The sequence below is a fragment of the Pecten maximus genome, chromosome 8 (assembly GCF_902652985.1).
Source record: "Pecten maximus chromosome 8, xPecMax1.1, whole genome shotgun sequence".
Taxonomy (NCBI): domain Eukaryota; kingdom Metazoa; phylum Mollusca; class Bivalvia; order Pectinida; family Pectinidae; genus Pecten; species Pecten maximus.
The window spans coordinates 22,487,333-22,507,346 of record NC_047022.1 but is presented as its reverse complement, the minus strand read 5'-3'; the positions used below and the strand labels follow the sequence as shown (position 1 = coordinate 22,507,346).

At 36.6% G+C, this 20,014-nt stretch overlaps 1 protein-coding gene across 1 annotated transcript; it reads right to left on the bottom strand.

The window, feature by feature from the left end:
* Positions 1-2,076: 2,076 nt before the first annotated feature.
* LOC117333004 lies at positions 2,077-19,814 on the bottom strand. The gene is made up of 6 exons (XM_033892111.1): positions 19,683-19,814; positions 12,407-12,530; positions 12,048-12,156; positions 9,442-9,537; positions 7,018-7,080; positions 2,077-4,167 (listed from the first exon to the last, which is right to left on the bottom strand). The coding sequence occupies exons 2-6, from the start codon at positions 12,505-12,507 to the stop codon at positions 4,066-4,068; spliced, it is 471 nt and encodes a 156-aa protein (XP_033748002.1). The 5' UTR covers positions 12,508-12,530; positions 19,683-19,814; the 3' UTR covers positions 2,077-4,065.
* Between the last annotated feature and the right edge of the window lie 200 nt (positions 19,815-20,014).

Here is a 20,014-nt window from a genome sequence, read left to right as displayed (position 1 = left end):
TGTTATTGTATTCGTTATCATTCTTTAACATATAAATTAAGTTCATGATTCTTGTATTCATTTAAGCATGATAGTAAAATATTCATTATTTATTGGTAAATGATTATTTATCATGTTTTTGTTCTTTTTAATGAATGGATGACTCATTTCAGTCAGTACATTGGTTTGGTTTGGTTTATTTTGTTTAACGTCCTATTAACAGCTAAGGTCATTTAAGGACGGCCTCCCGTGCCTGCGACATGCATGCGTGTGGCGAGTGCGTATGTGTGTTTTGCGAGGCTGCGGTATGTTCGTATTATGTCTCCTTGTGATAGGCCGGAACTTTTGCCGATTTATAGTGCTACCTCACTGAAGCATACTGCCGAAGACATCCAGCAGCACACCCCACCCGGTCACATGATACTGACAACGCGGTCAGTACGGTTACCTTCACCGTACAGTGTATCTATTATTCGATTTTCTGTGATCTGATCAATCACGTGGCTTCTCCGCTTGTCGTTTAAAACGCATAGTATTTACGGTATTTCTTCATAAAAGAGTCTATTCTAATTGATATACGCAGGCAAAATTCCTTCACGTGAAATTCACGTGTATTTTCACATGAAACTTTTCACGTGAATTCCATATGAATTTCACGTGAAGGAATTTTGCCTATGTAACTATGAAATTTGTAGTGAAACATGTTTAAAACTGTCTTTTACCTTTAGTATTTCGCGAGAAATGCGATTGTTGTATGTTGAAAACCGGTAATTATTACAATAATAATGAGTTGGCGGAAACAATCGTCAATGTCACCTATATTACGGTTATGACAGTGAAGACAACATAAGGTATTTGTTTTAATTAATTAATTCAACTTGAGAATCGTTTCCGTAAAAACTGGACATATATTTCTCATGTGAATATCGTTGATCCTATGACGTATGTTATTACCACCCATGAGATTAACATAATTAACCTAGCTTCGCACTAATTCTCAATAAAGTCATTTTTATTCTCTTCCTTGTTTACTTACAATGTATTTCATATATATCAACACTAAACCTAGACAAACAGTTTCTTTTTGTTTTTGATCACTCAAACGGAAATTTTCATTATAACCTACTGAGCGTCAACTCACCGTCATTCCATTTAACATCTTTTTGTCAATGTATAATTTTGTTTGTTTGCTAGAAGTAACGCCCACAGCAAATACTATTTTGAAGTAGTGTCCCCTTTGTACGCTATCTGACGCAGCTATCACTGGACATCATTCGGATGACCCGTTACAGGTTGTCATGACCGATCGGGGTAATATATCTTGTCCAAGGACACACCATGACAGCATTGTCAATCCTTGCAACACAAACCAGCTAGGTAGTGACACTTCACTTGGATTTTCATAAGTCGTATGTTCGTCCTCTTTCGCTGTACCGCCCAACTTTAAAAGTAATTAAAGATCCATATTCCAAAACACTTAAATATTCTCATTTGATAAAAACTATCAGCTCATGTAACTCCACAGGTAGAACAAAGAATGTTTCCCTCTGCCTTGCGTTCGTGAAGTTATTCTGTGCACATCCACACAACGAAACCGCCATCGTTAAAATGTTAATATCACATTCAGCACGTAATAAACGTCTCATTTTCCGCATATAAATAACAATGTTGGGGAACTAGTCTGCATTTATTTTACAATATTTGTCCGCTCTTCTTTTCCTGAATAAATGAATATATACCTTTATTTCTTGAAATCGATAAGTTATGTGAATCAAAGAACATAATTATTTGGATGTTGGAAATGTAAAGAAGTGTTAACCTAATCCATGGTTATTTTGAAGACATCACTAGATGTAAAAAAAAAAAAAAAAAAACACACACACACACACACTGAATAGATTGGAAACCAAACTCTGACCCAAATATGTGTTGACTATTGAAAATATGTCTAATATAAACTCAGTTTAACTTGTAAAGATATAAATATGTCAGCTGACCACCTAACATAAGACGGGAGAACCCAACATCCCCGCTCCCCTCTCCTCCCAAAAATGTAATCAAATTAAAAATAACAACAACTAAAAACAAACTACAAAGCAAGATTCAGTTAGAATTAATATATTGGTGACATGATATGTAATATCGCAAATAAACAGTTTTACATTCAATGTTCAACAAGAGTATGTTAACACACATAGGCATATATCTATATACAGATATACAAATCATGGCAAGATCACATTTTCACATTAAAGATGACTTTTTTCTTGACGCGTAGTCAATGTCTATATATGTTCTACTTTATCACGTGATTATCCCGCTCTGTCATATAACATCACCAGTTTGACTTCATAAATCACGACGTCATCAATAAATGACAAAGTGCGATAGTCTCATTAATGTAAAGAGTAATATTTGAATCGAACTTGGACTTGTCTAGGGGAGGCTTTGTACTCTTTATCAACTCAATTTGTCGTTACTAGAATATCTCACCAAAGTCAAAATCAGAAATAATTTTTGGTACAATATACTTTTGATATGCTTCCAAAAATGTGAAACACAGCATGGTCACCGCGTAAATATTTCCAATCGCATCCGTTTAGATAGAATCAACATATCTCTCATTTCTAAACATCCTTACTAGTAATACTTCGAATTGAATTTTTACTTGTAGTTTGACTTGAGAATTTTAAGATGACGATGAGCAGGTAAGATTAATTAATGGGTAAAGCAAGAACTTTTGACATGTTTGAAGGGAGTAAAAATTCACCTATCGATGATATTTAGATCATTTGTATTGATGGAAATGCCTATAAACTTATTTTAAGTAAGATAAAGTGTACACCTTCTATAGAAACACTGCCAATCATACTTTACACTTTACAGAAAATATTTTGAAATTCAGCAAATCTATAAATATTTAAAATCCTAATTTTATTTTGATAACATCTGATCATGATACGTTTATAGTCCATTAATAGCTGACACGGATATAGCTGATCTACAAATCCTCATGATGATCTTAATAACAATTTTCCAATATCATGTCATTTTGGAAATTTCGTGAAATTGAGAACGCATTTTCACTGAATAACATTGATATTTGAAGTCATCATTCATAGAGTGTAAAGTTAAAGTACGTGTTTTTTTAATATCTTCGAAAATAGGTCCCTACCTTGACCCTCCCTTAAAACTTCATCAAGGTGGGCTATGTATAGCAATTTGTCCTTGTCACTGACGAAATTGCAAGGTAAGAGTTTCCGATGCACTTATAATATTTCAAAACAAGTCAAAAGATTATGTTTAGTTTTTTTTAATGAATGGCAGTGTATTTTGAACAAGGAAACATCCATTATCATTTTTCTCCTTTGTCGTGAAAAAAACATACAATACAAAATGATTTGTCCAAAAAACTAATATAAAGTTCCCCTTCCAGTCAATATATTTGAGACATATTAAAATACACAGTATAAAAAATTAAATTCATGTATCTATTGTATAAAATATTAGATTTAATTATCTGTGACTATTGTAAAAAAAATATCAAATATGATGATCTGTAACTATTGTGTAAAACCTAATGGACTAATTATCTGTGACTAGTCTATAAACATATTAAATCTAATCATCTCTGACTAGTGTAGAAAAATAAGATTTAAGTATCTTTTACTATTGTATAGAAAATATTAAATGTAAGTATCTATGGCAATAGATACATATATATTTCTCACTTCAAGTCAAATTAGTGACGAGTTTGTTTAATAACAAAGAAATATGTTTGACATTCAACAATAAGTATTCCATTCCTTGTCAATATATTTGAGACATATTTTGGTAAAATACAATAACTTTGGCTTAATACAATTGGAATAATATTTGCATACAATTAGGGTATATCAATATAAATTATTTTTCTCCTGTCAGAACACAAATACATGTATGCATGTCATGGCCTCTGGGTAAATATGGTTCATTGTTTCCGACAGAAATCAAACATCCTGTGATATCAGGTCCACTGATATAGCTTCTTGATAGATATTTGCGGTTTTTTTTATGTCCGAGTACACTTTTTAGTATAGAGAAGACTCAAACATCCTGTGATATCACGTCCGCTGACATAGCTTCTCGTAGAGCGTCCAACCGAGTCCTGTTGAACTTCTTGTCGTAAAACGGTATCCAGAACAAAACCTGAGCAGACGATAACAGAAACCGTTAAAAAATAATCACTGAATCAAAAAAAGATCTGCCAATGTAATGAAAACATGTATCTCTTTTCGATGTCCCTATAACATTAGTGATTTTTATATAAGACTCAGGTGACATAAATATGAATATTCATGGCTTTTTTTTATTTATAGATATATTGTATTAAGTTCATGTCAGTGCCTGGGGTTATATATACACGAGTCATAGGAAATATTATGGTAATGCAATCTACAGAGGAACTTCGTTATTTCGAAGTCAGTGGGATCATGAAAAAATATCTCGATTATTTGATGTTACCGTGTATATTTTATATTCTTTTCTCTCGGATTTAAATTTTTCCTTAGAGTTAAGCAGTGTCTTCGATTGATTAGAGTTTGAGATATCGAGATATTCCGATTATTCGATATTACCATGTATATTATATATTCTTTTCTCTTGGAATTGATTTTTCCTTCAAGTTAAGCAGTGTTAGAGTACGAGATATCAAAGTGTGAATGTACATTATGTAGAATAAGGTTCGGGAAATGATAGGGAATACAACTTGACAAAGTCGACATCGTGTGATGGCTCTATCTAAGTACACGTAGATGTATGCACAGATAAAAATAGAGGACAATTTGCATATACATAAACTGGTTAGTACATGTTAAATAGTGACGGTAATGTTCCGAGCGCGTTACATTTCCCTAACACCTGATGGTTGACTGACAGGTGAAGTAGAAAACCTGTTTATATGACAAAGTGATCAATCTGTCATCAACATTTCCATAAAAGTAATCAATTGTTGTGTTACTTTTATGTACATTTTTTTGTTTATTTTCCACACCGTAAATAATGACTAGTAATGAGGAAGTGAGATGATAGTGAATGAGAATTGATAAGTCCCTACCGACAGAGGTGTTCCATCATATCATGTTTATAAAGAATGTAAACCAGAGGAAATGAATATACCAGCTAGTCAATCAAACTTTTAAATGCAGATTTTTTATTTTATTCATAGAGCTAAGTCGTTAATTGAGTTCAGTATGGAAAAACTGTTTGGTCAACAGCATCTTTTTGGAGTGTGATGACAAGATCTTTCAACAGACTATTGACATACCAATAAGAACAAACTATGACCGCCTCTTGATCGACCTTTTCCACACGAGTACGATAATATAGACGAGTGTATCAGAACAGGCAACACAGACGTTTCAAAGTATGTGAACTTCGCCTACAGATATGTTTGCGATATGCTGTTTTTATATTCTAAACAAATTGTTGATCATGTCGATCAGATAAATTCTGTTGAATTTAATTCAAATCAAAGACATTGCAACCTCCATCAACATCAGCCGAGTATATCGTTTATTAGTTACAACGTAACCAGCAAGGATGGCTAATATGTATGATAAACGTGGTGATTTAAAATTCCGGATTTGCTAATTTTCTATTTCTAGGACTCACACAACTAAATAATTTACTATATGTTATTACTAGTGACCCAATCCCTTTATTCGCTCGTTTGAAGTTCAAATGATGTGAAATTTATATCAAATTAAAGTTTGAAGTTTTTTCTATCGGATACATGTTGTTATTGTATAGGTATAATGGCATATTAGAGCACACGAGTACTCGAAAGACAGTAACCCTGACATTAACAGTACACTGGGGAACCCCTACCTGGGGAATTCCAGCCTTTTTACACCTCGAATCCTACGCCATTCTATTTTCAGTAGGAGTGTATATTTCTTAATTTTTCCAAACCTCAAGACCCTACACTTTATTCTCGTATATAGAAAGTACCCATTTCATATGTTATTTACTCAGAAAAACAGCTACAAACCTAAGAAACACATTTTCCTCAGGGACTTGGTTCGGTTTAAACACCAGCTGATTTAGTTGCGTGAGTCCTTCTAGTAACACCCCTCTTTCCCTTACTTATGGTGCGTACATGCTCCAGTCAATTGGATATTCACGGAGTTGTTCCCATTATTACATACGCAAAGGTGAATATCGGCTATTAACGGCAAACACTAACAATATGCTTTCGAGAGAGTGATGCAGGTTGAAGAAGACCATTGGAAACCATTACTTGTATATATATAATAATATCAATATAACGATATTACTATTTATTTTTGTTGGTATAGCTGATGAGTCCGTTTTCAACACCCTTATTCTTGTTTTAAGGGTGTTCAACACCCTTATTCTTGTTTTAAGGGTGTTCAACACCCTTATTCTTGTTTTAAGGGTGTGACTTGGTTTCGCAAAAGACTGTGACCTCACCTTGTATTATACTGAATAGTTGGTATTATTCACGGTGGATTTAGTTTCATTATATTCGCGGGCTTTACACATAACGCGAAAATTAATACCCAGCGAATATTTATATATACAAACAGATGTATAGAAGTGTTGACTGCAGAATGTTTATAAGGCGCGGAATTCGCGAAATGTTATACTCTCGAACTGGTCCGACTGGGGCAACTGCGAAATTTTACAACTATTCAGTAAGCAAGAATAAGTTTTGTACCTGGAAAACATGTTAATTAATATCATGCCATCAATATAAACATCCGCGAATAAACTAATAAGCAAATGGTGTCTTAAGTCACTCAAAAGGCTATGACGATTAATTAATTCTGTAAAATGAGACTATTACTTTAGTAATTAGATGCCACATTCAAATCAAAATGATAATAAAAAGCAATGACATGCTATATATAACACAATTCCGTCAAGACTTTACGGAGTTGGCTGATGTGTTGCGATTGATTGAAGGTGCCGCAAGAAAATATTGTGCAATTTTGTTGTTCATCAGGTTAATATAGATATAGTTTGCATACTTACACAATTCAAAATGGCTGCAAATGGGATCGACAAAGGTAAAAACCCACTGGAAAATGAACGTGCCTGTAATAGGAACAAAAAAGTCACCATTAATATTACTTCTGCACTATGAGCTGACATCTCTCAAACAAATCAATGCATTTAATAACAAATAAATAAGCAAATCCCACACAGCAACACATGTTCAACGTACCATGACAAAAGGTCCACGTGTCTGGTAAACAAAACCAACATAACTTGGACCAGGTCATTATAACGAGAACCACGATTCAAACTCAAAAACCAACAAAACTTGGACCAGGTCATGATAACGAGAACCATAATTCACACTCAAAAACCAACATAACTTGGACCAGGTCATAATAACGAGAACCATAATTCTAACTCAAAATCTATAAAACAAGGGCAAAAAATACATATTGGTATGGAACCCTTTTAGTACAAGGACATTAAACCAGGTGTTCCGAAAGAGTAAACGTCTTCGGCTTGGTCGACGACACTTGTCATACAAATTATATGCAAATCGCAAAATAAGAACTACTGTGGTGACAAAAGAGCCACTAAGCATACCAATCAAGACAATTAAATATTTCCAAATTAGATAATGATGTCCACCATGGAACGTTACCATGGTCTTCCTTATCAACCTGCATCTCTCAAAACTAGTAGTCTATATCTGTCAGGAAAATCGTGATAACGGAAACATGTCATAACCCAAACGCAATGTATTAATGGCATTTAAAATTACTTAACGCTACTTGAAAAATGAAAACTTTGCTTTAGCACTATTTTTAATATTTATAACCTATCATATAGATATTTAATAGAAAATGTACCCAACATCATCAAAGAAATATCGAAAGATCTTCAGAGGAAGCGATGAAGCTGAAAACTGACAAATTGTCATTACTCTACCTAATTCGTGTTCAATTATTGTTTACACGAGGATGTAGAATTTGGTTCCTTGGTTATTGTCCTACATATTAAGATAATTGCTTGGGGTTTATAGTTTGTATACTGAGGTCAAGTTACCATTATAATTAAGTAAGCTGATTTTATCGTTGGTTTAATTAAGTCATCGGGAGATTACTAGATTACAGCGATCGCAAAAGGACAAAATAAAATATAGAATTGAGAGTTAACAAAAAGTCTTGGGAAGTGACTATGATGTAGCGGATTTAAAATGACAGGCGTCACGAAACATTTTAAGAATTAAATTAATGCAATTTCATAGATACTTTTTAATTGAACCATTCGTAAGCGTTGATAGTAGCTGACCAGACTGAGAATGTAGCCTGAGAGAGGAGATACCAGGTATGCTGTTTCATTCCCAGTTGGAGACATAACACAATCAAATTGTAACCTAGGAAACTTGATAGACACGCGTCGTGTCGAACTTTTATAAGCCACGATTATCTTGTCATCCAACACCTGAGTTCAAACTTTATTTCATTTTTCTTCACAAAATTAGATGTACAGAGAAAAACATATTTACAACAATATACAAACAAAGCAAATTTGATACATGTGGAGGACACAGTTCATGAGACTTTTTGAAACATAATTTTCTTTAAATCTACATAAATTTCTTAACTGTTTGACATTTTTTGTGTTCATTATTTCTGAAAAGTTTATAATACAAAGTATAGAAAAGCTTTTCCAAAATATTTGTTCAGTGATGATTGGGAAACGACACAAGGAATAACAACTTGACAAAATCCTCCGAGAAATGTTTGTTCGTCTTCGTTTGGATCATAGGGCCACGTCACTATCGTATCGTTTTGTAAACACTTAATATGTCTACCCTACGACTCATAACCTGTGACAAAAAAATATAGTCGTCGGGTAGACATATTAAGTGTTTACAAAACGATACGATATTGACGTGGCCCTGTGTTTGGATCATAGACATTAGACATGTCTGTCAATACACTCAATATTTAATCGATCATATTGAGTGTATTGACAGACGAGTCTAATACCCACGGTCTAAAATCATCTGTCTTTCAATCGAGACCAATTCTAGCTACACAACGGTTAGTCCACAATTTCCTCTAAATCGGGTCGCATTATTAGGCCGATCGAGTTCCTCCCCTTGATTATATAATGAGTGTATTAACAGACGAGGTCAATACCAATGTTTGACGGTTAGTCCACAATCACGATTTCTCCTAAATCGGGTCACATTATTAGTCATTATTACATGACTTACATTGGAGAATTGCAACTATTCGTGCAACATTAACACAGGAACGCATTAGCAATGTATAAAGAATTCAAATTACTTCTGGACAAAAACTCCCAGATCACGAGACCTCGCGTAACAAGTACCAAGTGCAGTAGCTCGAAAACATTTAATTTTTGAAATGAAAGAAACTAAAACATATTTGTGCTTGATAAAGACGTGACGAGCTAATTCATTACCTGTAATTTATTGCCGCGTAGAGTAAATTCCATGACATCTAGCCAGTTCGCCCAGGTAAAAGCAAATATCCTGACAAATCCTCTTTCTTCATCCACCTGGTGAAGATATGTATTTACGCCAAATGAACGAGACAGGAAAAACGTTCACAAAAATACAATTCAAGCAGTGCTCTTTTTCAGGTATTGTCTGTAGATCATGTACGTCGCCCCTGTACTGTCTACTAGCCTTGTTAAGTCCGTACGTCGCCCCTGTACTGTCTACTAGCCTTGTTCACTCCGTACGTCGCCCCTGTACTGTCTACTAGCCGTGTTGACTCCGTACGTCGCCCCTGTACTGTCCACTAAACTTGTTGACTCCGTACGTCGCCCCTGTACCGTCTACTAAACTTGTTGACTCCGTACGTCGCCCCTGTACTGTCTACTAGCCTTGTTGACTCCGTAATTGGTGACTCCGTACATCCCCCCAACACTATCTTATGGTATTTTTACCCTTTGTGTCGCCCCTGTATTGACTACTAACCATGTTGACCGTGTCCGTCGGTCCTGTACTGTCTACTGACTGACCCTGTTGACCCCGTATGTTGTCCCTATACTGTCTACAGACTGACACTGTTGACTCCGTACGTCGCCCGAACACTGTCTACCGACTGACCCTGTTGACTCCGTATGTTGTCCCTATACTGTCTACTGACTGACACTGTTGACTCCGTATGTTGTCCCTGTACTGTCTACCGACTGACCTTGTTGACCCCGTATGTTGTCCCTGTACTGTCTACTGACTGATCCTGTTGACCCTGTCCGTCGGTCCTTTACTGTCTACTGACTGACCCTGTTGACCCCGTATGTTGTCCCTATACTGTCTAGTGACTGACCCTGTTGACCCCGTATGTTGTCCCTATACTGTCTACTGACTGACCCTGTTGACTCCGTATGTTGTCCCTGTACTGTCTACCGACTGACGTTGTTGACCCCGTATGTTGTCCCTATACGGTCTACAGACTGACACTGTTGACCCCGTATGTTGTCCCTATACTGTCTACCGACTGACCTTGTTGACCCCGTATGTTGTCCCTTTATTGTCTACAGACTGACACTGTTGACTCCGTATGTTGTCCCTATACTGTCTACTGACTGACCCTGTTGACCCTGTATGTTGTCCCTGTACTGTCTACTGGCTGACCCTGTTGACTCTGTATGTTGTCCCTGTAGTGTATACCGACTGACCCTGTTGACCCCGTATGTTGTCCCTATACTGTCTACTGACTGACCCTGTTGACCCCGTATGTTGTCTCTATACTGTCTACTGACTGATCATGTTGACCCTGTCCGTCGGTCCTATACTGTCTACTGACTGACCCTCTTGACTCCGTATGTTGTCCCTGTACTGTCTACCGACTGACCCTGTTGACTCCGTATGTTGCCCCTATACTGTCTACTGACTGACCCTGTTGACCCCGTATGTTGCCCCTATACTGTCTACTGACTGACACTGTTGACTCCGTACGTCGCCCGAACACTGTCTACCGACTGACCCTGTTGACCCCGTATGTTGTCCCTATACTGTCTACTGACTGACACTGTTGACTCCGTAGTGTTGTCCCTGTACTGTCTACCGACTGACCTTGTTGACCCCGTATGTTGTCCCTGTACTGTCTACTGACTGATCCTGTTGACCCTGTCCGTCGGTCCTTTACTGTCTACTGACTGACCCTGTTGACTCTGTATGTTGTCCCTGTAGTGTCTACAGACTGACACTGTTGACCCCGTATGTTGTCCCTATACTGTCTACAGACTGACACTGTTGACCCCGTATGTTGTCCCTGTACTGTCTACTGGCTGACCCTGTTGACTCTGTATGTTGTCCCTGTAGTGTCTACCGACTGACCCTGTTGACCCCGTATGTTGTCCCTATACTGTCTACTGACTGACCCTGTTGACCCCGTATGTTGTCTCTATACTGTCTACTGACTGATCATGTTGACCCTGTCCGTCGGTCCTATACTGTCTACTGACTGACCCTCTTGACTCCGTATGTTGTCCCTGTACTGTCTACCGACTGACATTGTTGACCCCGTATGTTGCCCCTATACTGTCTACTGACTGACACTGTTGACCCCGTATGTTGCCCCTATACTGTCTCCTGACTGACCCTGTTGACCCCGTATGTTGTCCCTATACTGTCTACTGACTGACCCTGTTGACTCCGTATGTTGTCCACTGTCTACTGACTGACACTGTTGACCCCGTATGTTGTCCCTATACTGTCTACTGACTGACCCTGTTGACCCTGTATGTTGTCCCTATACTGTCTACTGACTGACTCTGTTGACCCCGTATGTTGTCCCCGTATGTTGTCCCCGTACTGTCTACTGACTGACCCTGTTGACCCCGTATGTTGTCCCCGTATGTTGTCCCCGTACTGTCTACTGACTGACCCTGTTGACCCCGTATGTTGTCCCTATACTGTCTACTGACTGATCCCGTTGACCCTGTCCGTCGGTCCATTACTGTCTACTGACTGACCCTGTCGACCCGTATGTTGTCTCTATACTGTCTACTGACTGACCCTGTCGACTCCGTTTGTTGCTCGAGCTTTGTTTACTGACCTTATTTACTACATATGTTGACCCGGTAGAATCGCACTCCGTTAGATCAGGCACAGTATTAATGATGTCCTCCAGCAGTGCGTCTGCGCCGACAGAGTCCGATCTCCAACTAGACATAAAAGCGGTAATCTTAAAATCTTTAACACAATTCTAGAACTTGATGGTTGCCTAAAAGAAATTATGAACACATGGTTTTCAAATGTTATTCCAAATATAAATTCAAAGCAATATTAGTTGAAAACCACTTAATTTAATATCAGATATTTTCTTTCCTATTTTGCCGGTTTTGGACCCCATCCCTCTATCCTCTGGTCCTCCATTAGATAAAATATCGAGTTTCCTAGCTGTTTAATACTCACATTTCTTTATGGGAGTGTAATTTGTTACATCCGGGTACCCACATTGCTGGGCGGAGGAAGGACTGGATAGGAGCCTGAAGCACACTAGTTATACACACCATTGTAAACTTCACTGCATCCGAACCTTCAAGCAGAAAAAATAAATGTGCGGGTTTCATCTCGACTAAGTCCGGCATGGTATTATAGCAACATGTATCTCGATGTCGTGGTTATTTCCTTGGGCAGGACACTTTACCCTAATGGCTATGGATGGCAAGCGACGGGCCTCCTGTATGTTGTTCAGTGAGCAGCCACCATCTACTACATGGAGACAACGTCTCAAAATGTCCCTGACTGTTCATGGGGCGATGAACAGTTATGGGCATTATATGATCACCAGGGCGGGAGAAAGGTTCAGATTCTTTAATTGCCTAAGTTTTACAACTTATTACAAAAACACAAGACATGACCCAATGTTTACATTGACAACCACAATGACGCCCATTAACCTTTCATACACAATTCATTTCCTCACTTAAAATCTAATTAAAATCAATCGTAATCACCGAGGTTGATCGATGGTTTAAAGTAATTACGTATGCTTTCCGTTAGATTTCTCTCGGAAAATACTCGGAGACATACATTCATGCACATTCTCTTCGTCGCCTGCTTCACCATTCACGCCTGCTAAAGAGATCTTAGGCTGACAACAACCTTCTTCTTTCTAAGGCGTAAGTACTATACAATGTATTTACCAAAGTTAGATCATTCTTTCACAATGTGTGCTTGCTTGGGTTTCTTGCGAAATATTGTTTTAAATAATTGTCCCTTAAATCTCTATAAACATTGTATTTGATTAAGGAATGAAATTTGTCCTCAATGTCATTCTCATAACAAATGGTACAGTTCCTTTAATTTCTGTGTAAATTTCTCTTTCGATATGTAATTTATAGGCAGATAACCGTATTTTGTAATGTTTATATGGCATATATTATAGTGCCTGGTGGTTAATTCAAATATGGTTGACAATAACGGGGAGCGATACGATATTAATATAACTTTAAATGAAGGCGAGAGAAATGGAAACCAGAGGCACGGAGACGTTGAACAATACCAGACAACCATCAAACAACTGCTTCAGGGTCGACGTAAGACAAGACAGGCACCACGTAGAAGCCGTGATAGAGAGGGCTGTATTGGGGGGTTATAGTGACATTTAAACCAAATAGTTTGGTGAAACTTTGAGTGACAAGACCAGAATCAGATACCTTGGACTTTGCTGCTTTAACAGAAATGATTAGATTGTCAACTGTAGAAAAAAATGAACGAATCATCAAGAATCAACTTGAAAAGTGTTTGGGAGTTTCATCGAGCTTCACTTCAAAATATTTTTTTTGTCCAACAGTAGTCAACTTCAGCTCTTCCCTACATCTGTTGAAATAATTCCAGACAGCAAAAACACAGCTAAACACATGCCATTGAATGACCTCGAATATGAGAATATGATATATAAAAATACTGCAAAAGAAAATAGAAAGCATTTAATTGGCCAATCATCCAGCTGTGATTGAAGTCACCCGCAGGTAATACAAATTATGTATTAAGATGAGTGCGAAGACCGGTAACTCCAACAGACTCGTGGAATATGTGCAGCTCAACTGCTACACGGCAGACATTATCAGTGATTTGCTGAATGAAAAATATATGCCGACATTTTGATTTTTACTAGTTTTCATTTCAAATAGCAGTATGGCAAATTTGTTATATAGGTTTTAGGCAGGTTAATATGAAATCGAAACCGGTGATTTATGATATCACAATTTCCATTACCTGCATAAAACCTTGATACCTAACAGTGTATATAGACGGGAAGAAGGCTTCAAATGCATTAGATTAGGATGAAAGTATGTTACGACAACTGATAGGGCATTGTGGGAATGGTATTAGTAGGAAAGCAATTCAGAAAAGGGGCTGTTACATAGTGAGAATGTCAATGCAATGAAAAAGACGAGAAATGGTACAGAAGGTAATACTGTACATTCTATAATATAAGGCAAGCCAATTTATCATTTACTCATGGAGTAATGTTGATGTAGTACTTGACCAAATTATATAAAATATCGTATATGATTAATGCGATATTTCGTGTTTTATGAGATATTTTATATACTTTATGAGATATGTATTTTATCAGATATCTTATATAATTTGGTGAAATACTAGATAACATTGATCCATGAATAAATGCCAACCTGGCTTGCTATACTGTCCTGAAAGGAGGACAACCGACGGCTAAAACAGTAGAACTCGGTCAATGGATATGAACTAGACGAGAAACAGACAAAAGAAAACTTATTTGTTCACACAACCATCCACACACAATACGACGTGTCGCCAACACCGGGAAATTTGCATCTATGATGAGACCTGGTGGAGACGCCATATTTTTCGTGTGTGAGAGTGAAACTCTCGATACATATCATCGTGTCATGTTGCTCTCTCATCCTTGGCATCACAACTACTGAGAGCTCGCAGATCCAGTGGGAAACACAAGAACAGGCAGTAACAGACAAAGAAGATCCTATTTGTGGATAAAGATGAGACAATATCTCAAAAAAAAAGAGAGGAAAAACTAATGTTAGAATACTCAACCACAGGCGTCTGCTTTTGGTTTGTATTGTGATAGAATTTCTTTTAGACCCTACTCAACTAACAGACGCAGACGCCTGTGATTAAACCAGGCATGAGGTTGTAAAGGAGATCTGGCTTTGCATAAGTTGTACAACTTGTGCCCAATCCCGTTTCTTAATGGCAATAAAATATGTTTAAATCAAAACTGGACTCGCACAATGAACGATTGCCTGGGTAGATGACGTCGAAGATGCGGCCGGAATAACCGTTGTTGTTGTAGCTGAGAACAATGCCTTACGTGCGATACGTGATAAAGGCAAATATACACATACGACATAGCCGCCAAATAGAGAAGATACGGAAAATTCCATATGAAAGAATTATAGTTATTTGAAGACAGTGATATTATCATTAAAACATAATTAAAAAGATTTTACTTTCTTTCACAAAATAATCATCTGGGACAGTTAAGGTGGGCGGGGCGGAGGGGGGGGGGGGGGGTGATGGGGGTGGGAGTTGTAAGATTATATTACGAGGAAAATACACCGCTAGGTGTGTTGTTCTCGTGCACTCTGTTGACCTTTGCGTATCTTAGATTTTTACGGTATTGACTCGTGGATAACTATATCTTAAACCTATTGTTTATAGACATATTTACGGTATAAACTCGTGCACAGCTATATCTTAAACCAATATCACTGTTTATAAGAAGAACTCGCCGTTTAATGAGTATGATATCTAAAGTTATTGGCGATTTAAAGTATATATACCAAACTTGCAGAAATGCTTCTCAATAATTACGGATGACAATGATATGGTATGGCATACACCCTCAATTGCATGGAGTTATAGCATATAATGTACTCTTAAGCTGATTTACGATTCGTTATATATAACCTATTCAACAGTTATTATGATAACTAAGGATAACATGTAAACAAATGGTGTAGGTAAAATCCGTCAACTATTTATTCGAATACATTAAAATCGATATAAATTGCAATAGGGTCTTAAATGAGTTTTTCTTTCTTGTGAAATTTTTTGAAACGGGTCTTAGAAATATTGTTTTAAATAATTGTCCCTTAAATCTCTATAAACATTGTATTTGATTAAGGAATGAAATTTGTCCTCAATGTCATTCTCATAACAAATGGTACAGTTCCTTTAATTTCTGTGTAAATTTCTCTTTCGATATGTAATTTATGGGCAGATAACCGTATTTTAGTAATGTTTCTCTGGCATATATTATAGTGCCTGGTGGTTAATTCAAATATGGTTGACAATAACGGGGAGCGATACGATATTTATATAACTTTAAATGAAGGCGAGAGAAATGGAAACCAGAGGCACGGAGACGTTGAACAATACCAGACAACCACCAAACAACTGCTTCAGGGTCGACGTAAGACGAGACAGCCACCACGTAGAAGCCATGATAGAGAGGGCTATATTGGGGGTTATAGTGACATTTAAACCAAATGGTTTGGTGAAACTTTGAGTGACAAGACCAGAATCAGATACCTTGGACTTTGCTGCTTTAACAGAAACGATTAGATTGCCAACTGTAGAAAAAAATGAACGAATCATCAAGAATCAACTTGAAAAGTGTTTGGGAGTTTCATCGAGCTTCACTTCAAAATAATTTTTTTTTGTCCAACAGTAGTCAACTTCAGCTCTTCCCTACATCTGTTGAAATAATTCCAGACAGCAAAAACACAGCTAAACACATGCCGTTGAATGACCTCGAATATGAGAATTTGATATATAAAAATACTGCAAAAGAAAATATAAAGCATTTAATTGGCCAATCACCCAGCTGTGATTGAAGTCACCCACACGTAATACAAATTATGTATTAAGATGAGTACGAAGACCGGTAACTCCAACAGCCACGCGGAATATGTACAGCTCAACTGCTACACGGCAGACATTATCAGTGATTTGCTGAATGAAAAATAGATGCCGACATTTTGATTTTTACTAGTTTTCATTTCAAATAGCAGTATGGCAAATTTGTTATATAGGTTTTAGGCAGGTTATAATGAAATCTAAACCGGTAATTTATGAGATCACAATTTCCATTACCTGCATAAAACCTTAATACCTAACAGTGTATATAGACGGGAATAAGGCTTCAAATGCATTAGATGAGGATGAAAGTATGTTACGACAATGGATAGGGCATTGTGGGAATGGTATTAGTAGGAAAGCAATTCAGAAAAGGGGCTGCTACATAGTGAGAATGACAATACAATGAAAAAGACGAGAAATGGTGCGGAAGGTAATACTGTACATTTTATAATATAAGGCAAGTCAATTTATCATTTACTCATGGAGTAATGTTGAGCAAGTACTTGACCAAATTATATAAAATACCGTATATGATTAATGCGATATTTCGTGTTTTATGAGATATTTTATATACTTTATGAGATATGTATTTTATCAGATATCTTATATAATTTGGTGAAATACTAGATAACATTGATCCATGAATAAATGCCAACCTGGCTTGCTATACTGTCCTGAAAGGAGGACAACCGACGGCTAAAACAGTAAAACTCGGTCAATGGATATGAACTAGATGAGAAACAGACAAAGAAAACTTATTTGTTCACACAACCATCCACACACAATACGACGTGTCGCCAACACCGGACAATTTGCATCTATGATGAGACCTGGTGGAGACGCCATATTTTTCGTGTGTGAGAGTGAAACTGTCGACACATATCATCGTGTCATGTTGCTCTCTCATTCTTGGCATCACAACTACTGAGAGCTCGCAGATCCAGTGGGAAACACAAGAGCAGACAGTAACAGACAAAGAAGATCCTATTTGTGGATAAAGATGAGACAATATCTCAAAAAAAAAAAAGAGGAAAAACTTATGTTAAATACTCAACCACAGGCGTCTGCTTTTGGTTTGTATTAATAGAATTTTTTTTAGACCCTACTCAACTAACAGACGCAGACGCCTGTGATTAAACCAGGCATGAGGTTATAAAGGAGATCTGGCTTTGAATAAGTTGTACAACTTGTGCCCAGTCCCGTTTCTTAATGGCAATAAAATATGTTTAAATCAAAACTGGACTCGCACAATAAACGATTGCCTGGGTAGATGACGTCGAAGGTGCAGCCGGAATAATCGTTGTTGTTGTAAATTAATAACGTATAATGTCGTATAAGATAACGTATATACTATATACAATATTTCATAAGATATACAGTATAAATAGAGGTTACACAACGAGTGGTTGTTGGATATGGAATTTATTTCACACGAGTAAGTTAATTTTTAAAAGTTACAAAAGACACGAGCTTTATCGAGTGTTTTTTTGCAACTTTTAAAAAATAACTTACGAGTGTGAAATAAATTCCATATCCAACCATTTCGAGTCGTGTGACCTGTTTCTACCACAATAATATCGGCTTGAATCAAAGGGAAACGTGGCCAAGTATAATTTCGCGTATGCAAATAAAGTGTACCGGTGACGTCCGGGACCCGGTGATGTGACGTCATTAGATTATTGATGACGTCAATAACAATTGCAGTTTGGGTCAAAGTTCACCGTGTTAGCCAATCAAAATGCGTACAGAGTTTATACCACGTGTGGTATAAACAGATTGTTAATCAACAGCTGTAATGATTAACTGATGGTCTGAGAGTTGAATAACACATGGTATTGTGGTAGAAGAAAATTTCAATAATCATATAAAGAACGGGATACATAATGGTCTCTGAATAAATATCGATTAACTTGGCAAGCCATACTATACCTTCAAACAGGAAATCTTCATTGTTTTCAAAACGGATCCATTTTGTATATGGGCTTGATACTCTTTTTTTATAATCTCGAAGATGGAAACGTTGAATTTGAAATGTATTTACTTAAATAATTATTAATTAATTAATTTTCAATCAATTAACAAATCTAATTTAACTTGTTCGAACATAACACATTTTAATTGTATGGTGAAATCAATAACACGCACAATGGATCTTGACCAGCATTTAACATATACGGTTATGAATACTTGAACAAACATAATGGCAGAAAAAAATAGATTGATATACAATGCACTGCATATGTTACCGTATACGTCTCTGATAATACAGCTCTTAATTACAACCTTTTTGTAAACTGGAGATTTTCATGAACACAACATTGACAACTAACTCCTTTATGATAGTTATTTTGTATTTATTTCTTAATTAACATCGCCCTGGTAAATTAAATGTCGATTAAATTCTAAGCAACTCTCTATTTTGATCAATCAGAACACGTCATGGTGGTTTACTGAACGGCGTATCTAATATTGTTGTTTTCCGCGCTTCAATAATGCATTAAATATTCGTCCTCGAGCTAAGCTTCAACTTTGTTTACTTTATTGAATACATTATATCCAAAGGTCACCGTGTGGTTGTTTTGAACACAAACTGTATTCATGTTATACTTATCTTATCATTGAATAAGTCAACACCAGATTCTTTCAAATATATGAATACGCATATGCTGTAACTTTACAACTACATGTACTTTCTATTTTGAAATGCGTAAATATAGCGAAACGCCATATTAAAGTAGATGACATTGATTAAATAATATAATTTAATAAAATATGCATTGATGTTTCATAAGAATAGCAAATTTAGTTTACCTACCGTAGAAATATGACTCCAACTGGTAGTTCCTCTTGGTTTCGAGAACTTTTTTGTTTGCAAGAAGTTTATAGAAGAGACATTTTATTAATGTTGCACCATAATGTGAACACGTGTTGACAGGTGTCAACAATGACACGCCCCCTCAGAATACGAAAATAAGAATATATGAAATAAATGTGAAACTAAAAAGCTTGTTTATTGGATTTGTCAATATCTTAATTTTATGTTTATATAGTGGTTTTGCATAGACGCGTGTTTAATTGCCAAAATGAGCTGTCCTGTTGAAATACGAAACTAATATATAGATAGATGCTGACTCCTGTCAAATCGTG

What these genes read in the sequence shown, in the direction of transcription:
- LOC117333004 (XM_033892111.1), bottom strand. Translation starts at nt 12,507, where the DNA reads ATGGTGTGTATAACTAGTGTGCTTCAGGCTCCTATCCAGTCCTTCCTC. An exon ending in CAACATATGTAGTAAATAAG is followed by an intron (nt 9,538 to 12,047) that starts GTCAGTAAACAA and finishes TATCTTCACCAG; the next exon opens with GTGGATGAAGAAAGAGGATT. An exon ending in TTGCAGCCATTTTGAATTGT is followed by an intron (nt 4,168 to 7,017) that starts GTAAGTATGCAA and finishes TCGTCTGCTCAG; the next exon opens with GTTTTGTTCTGGATACCGTT.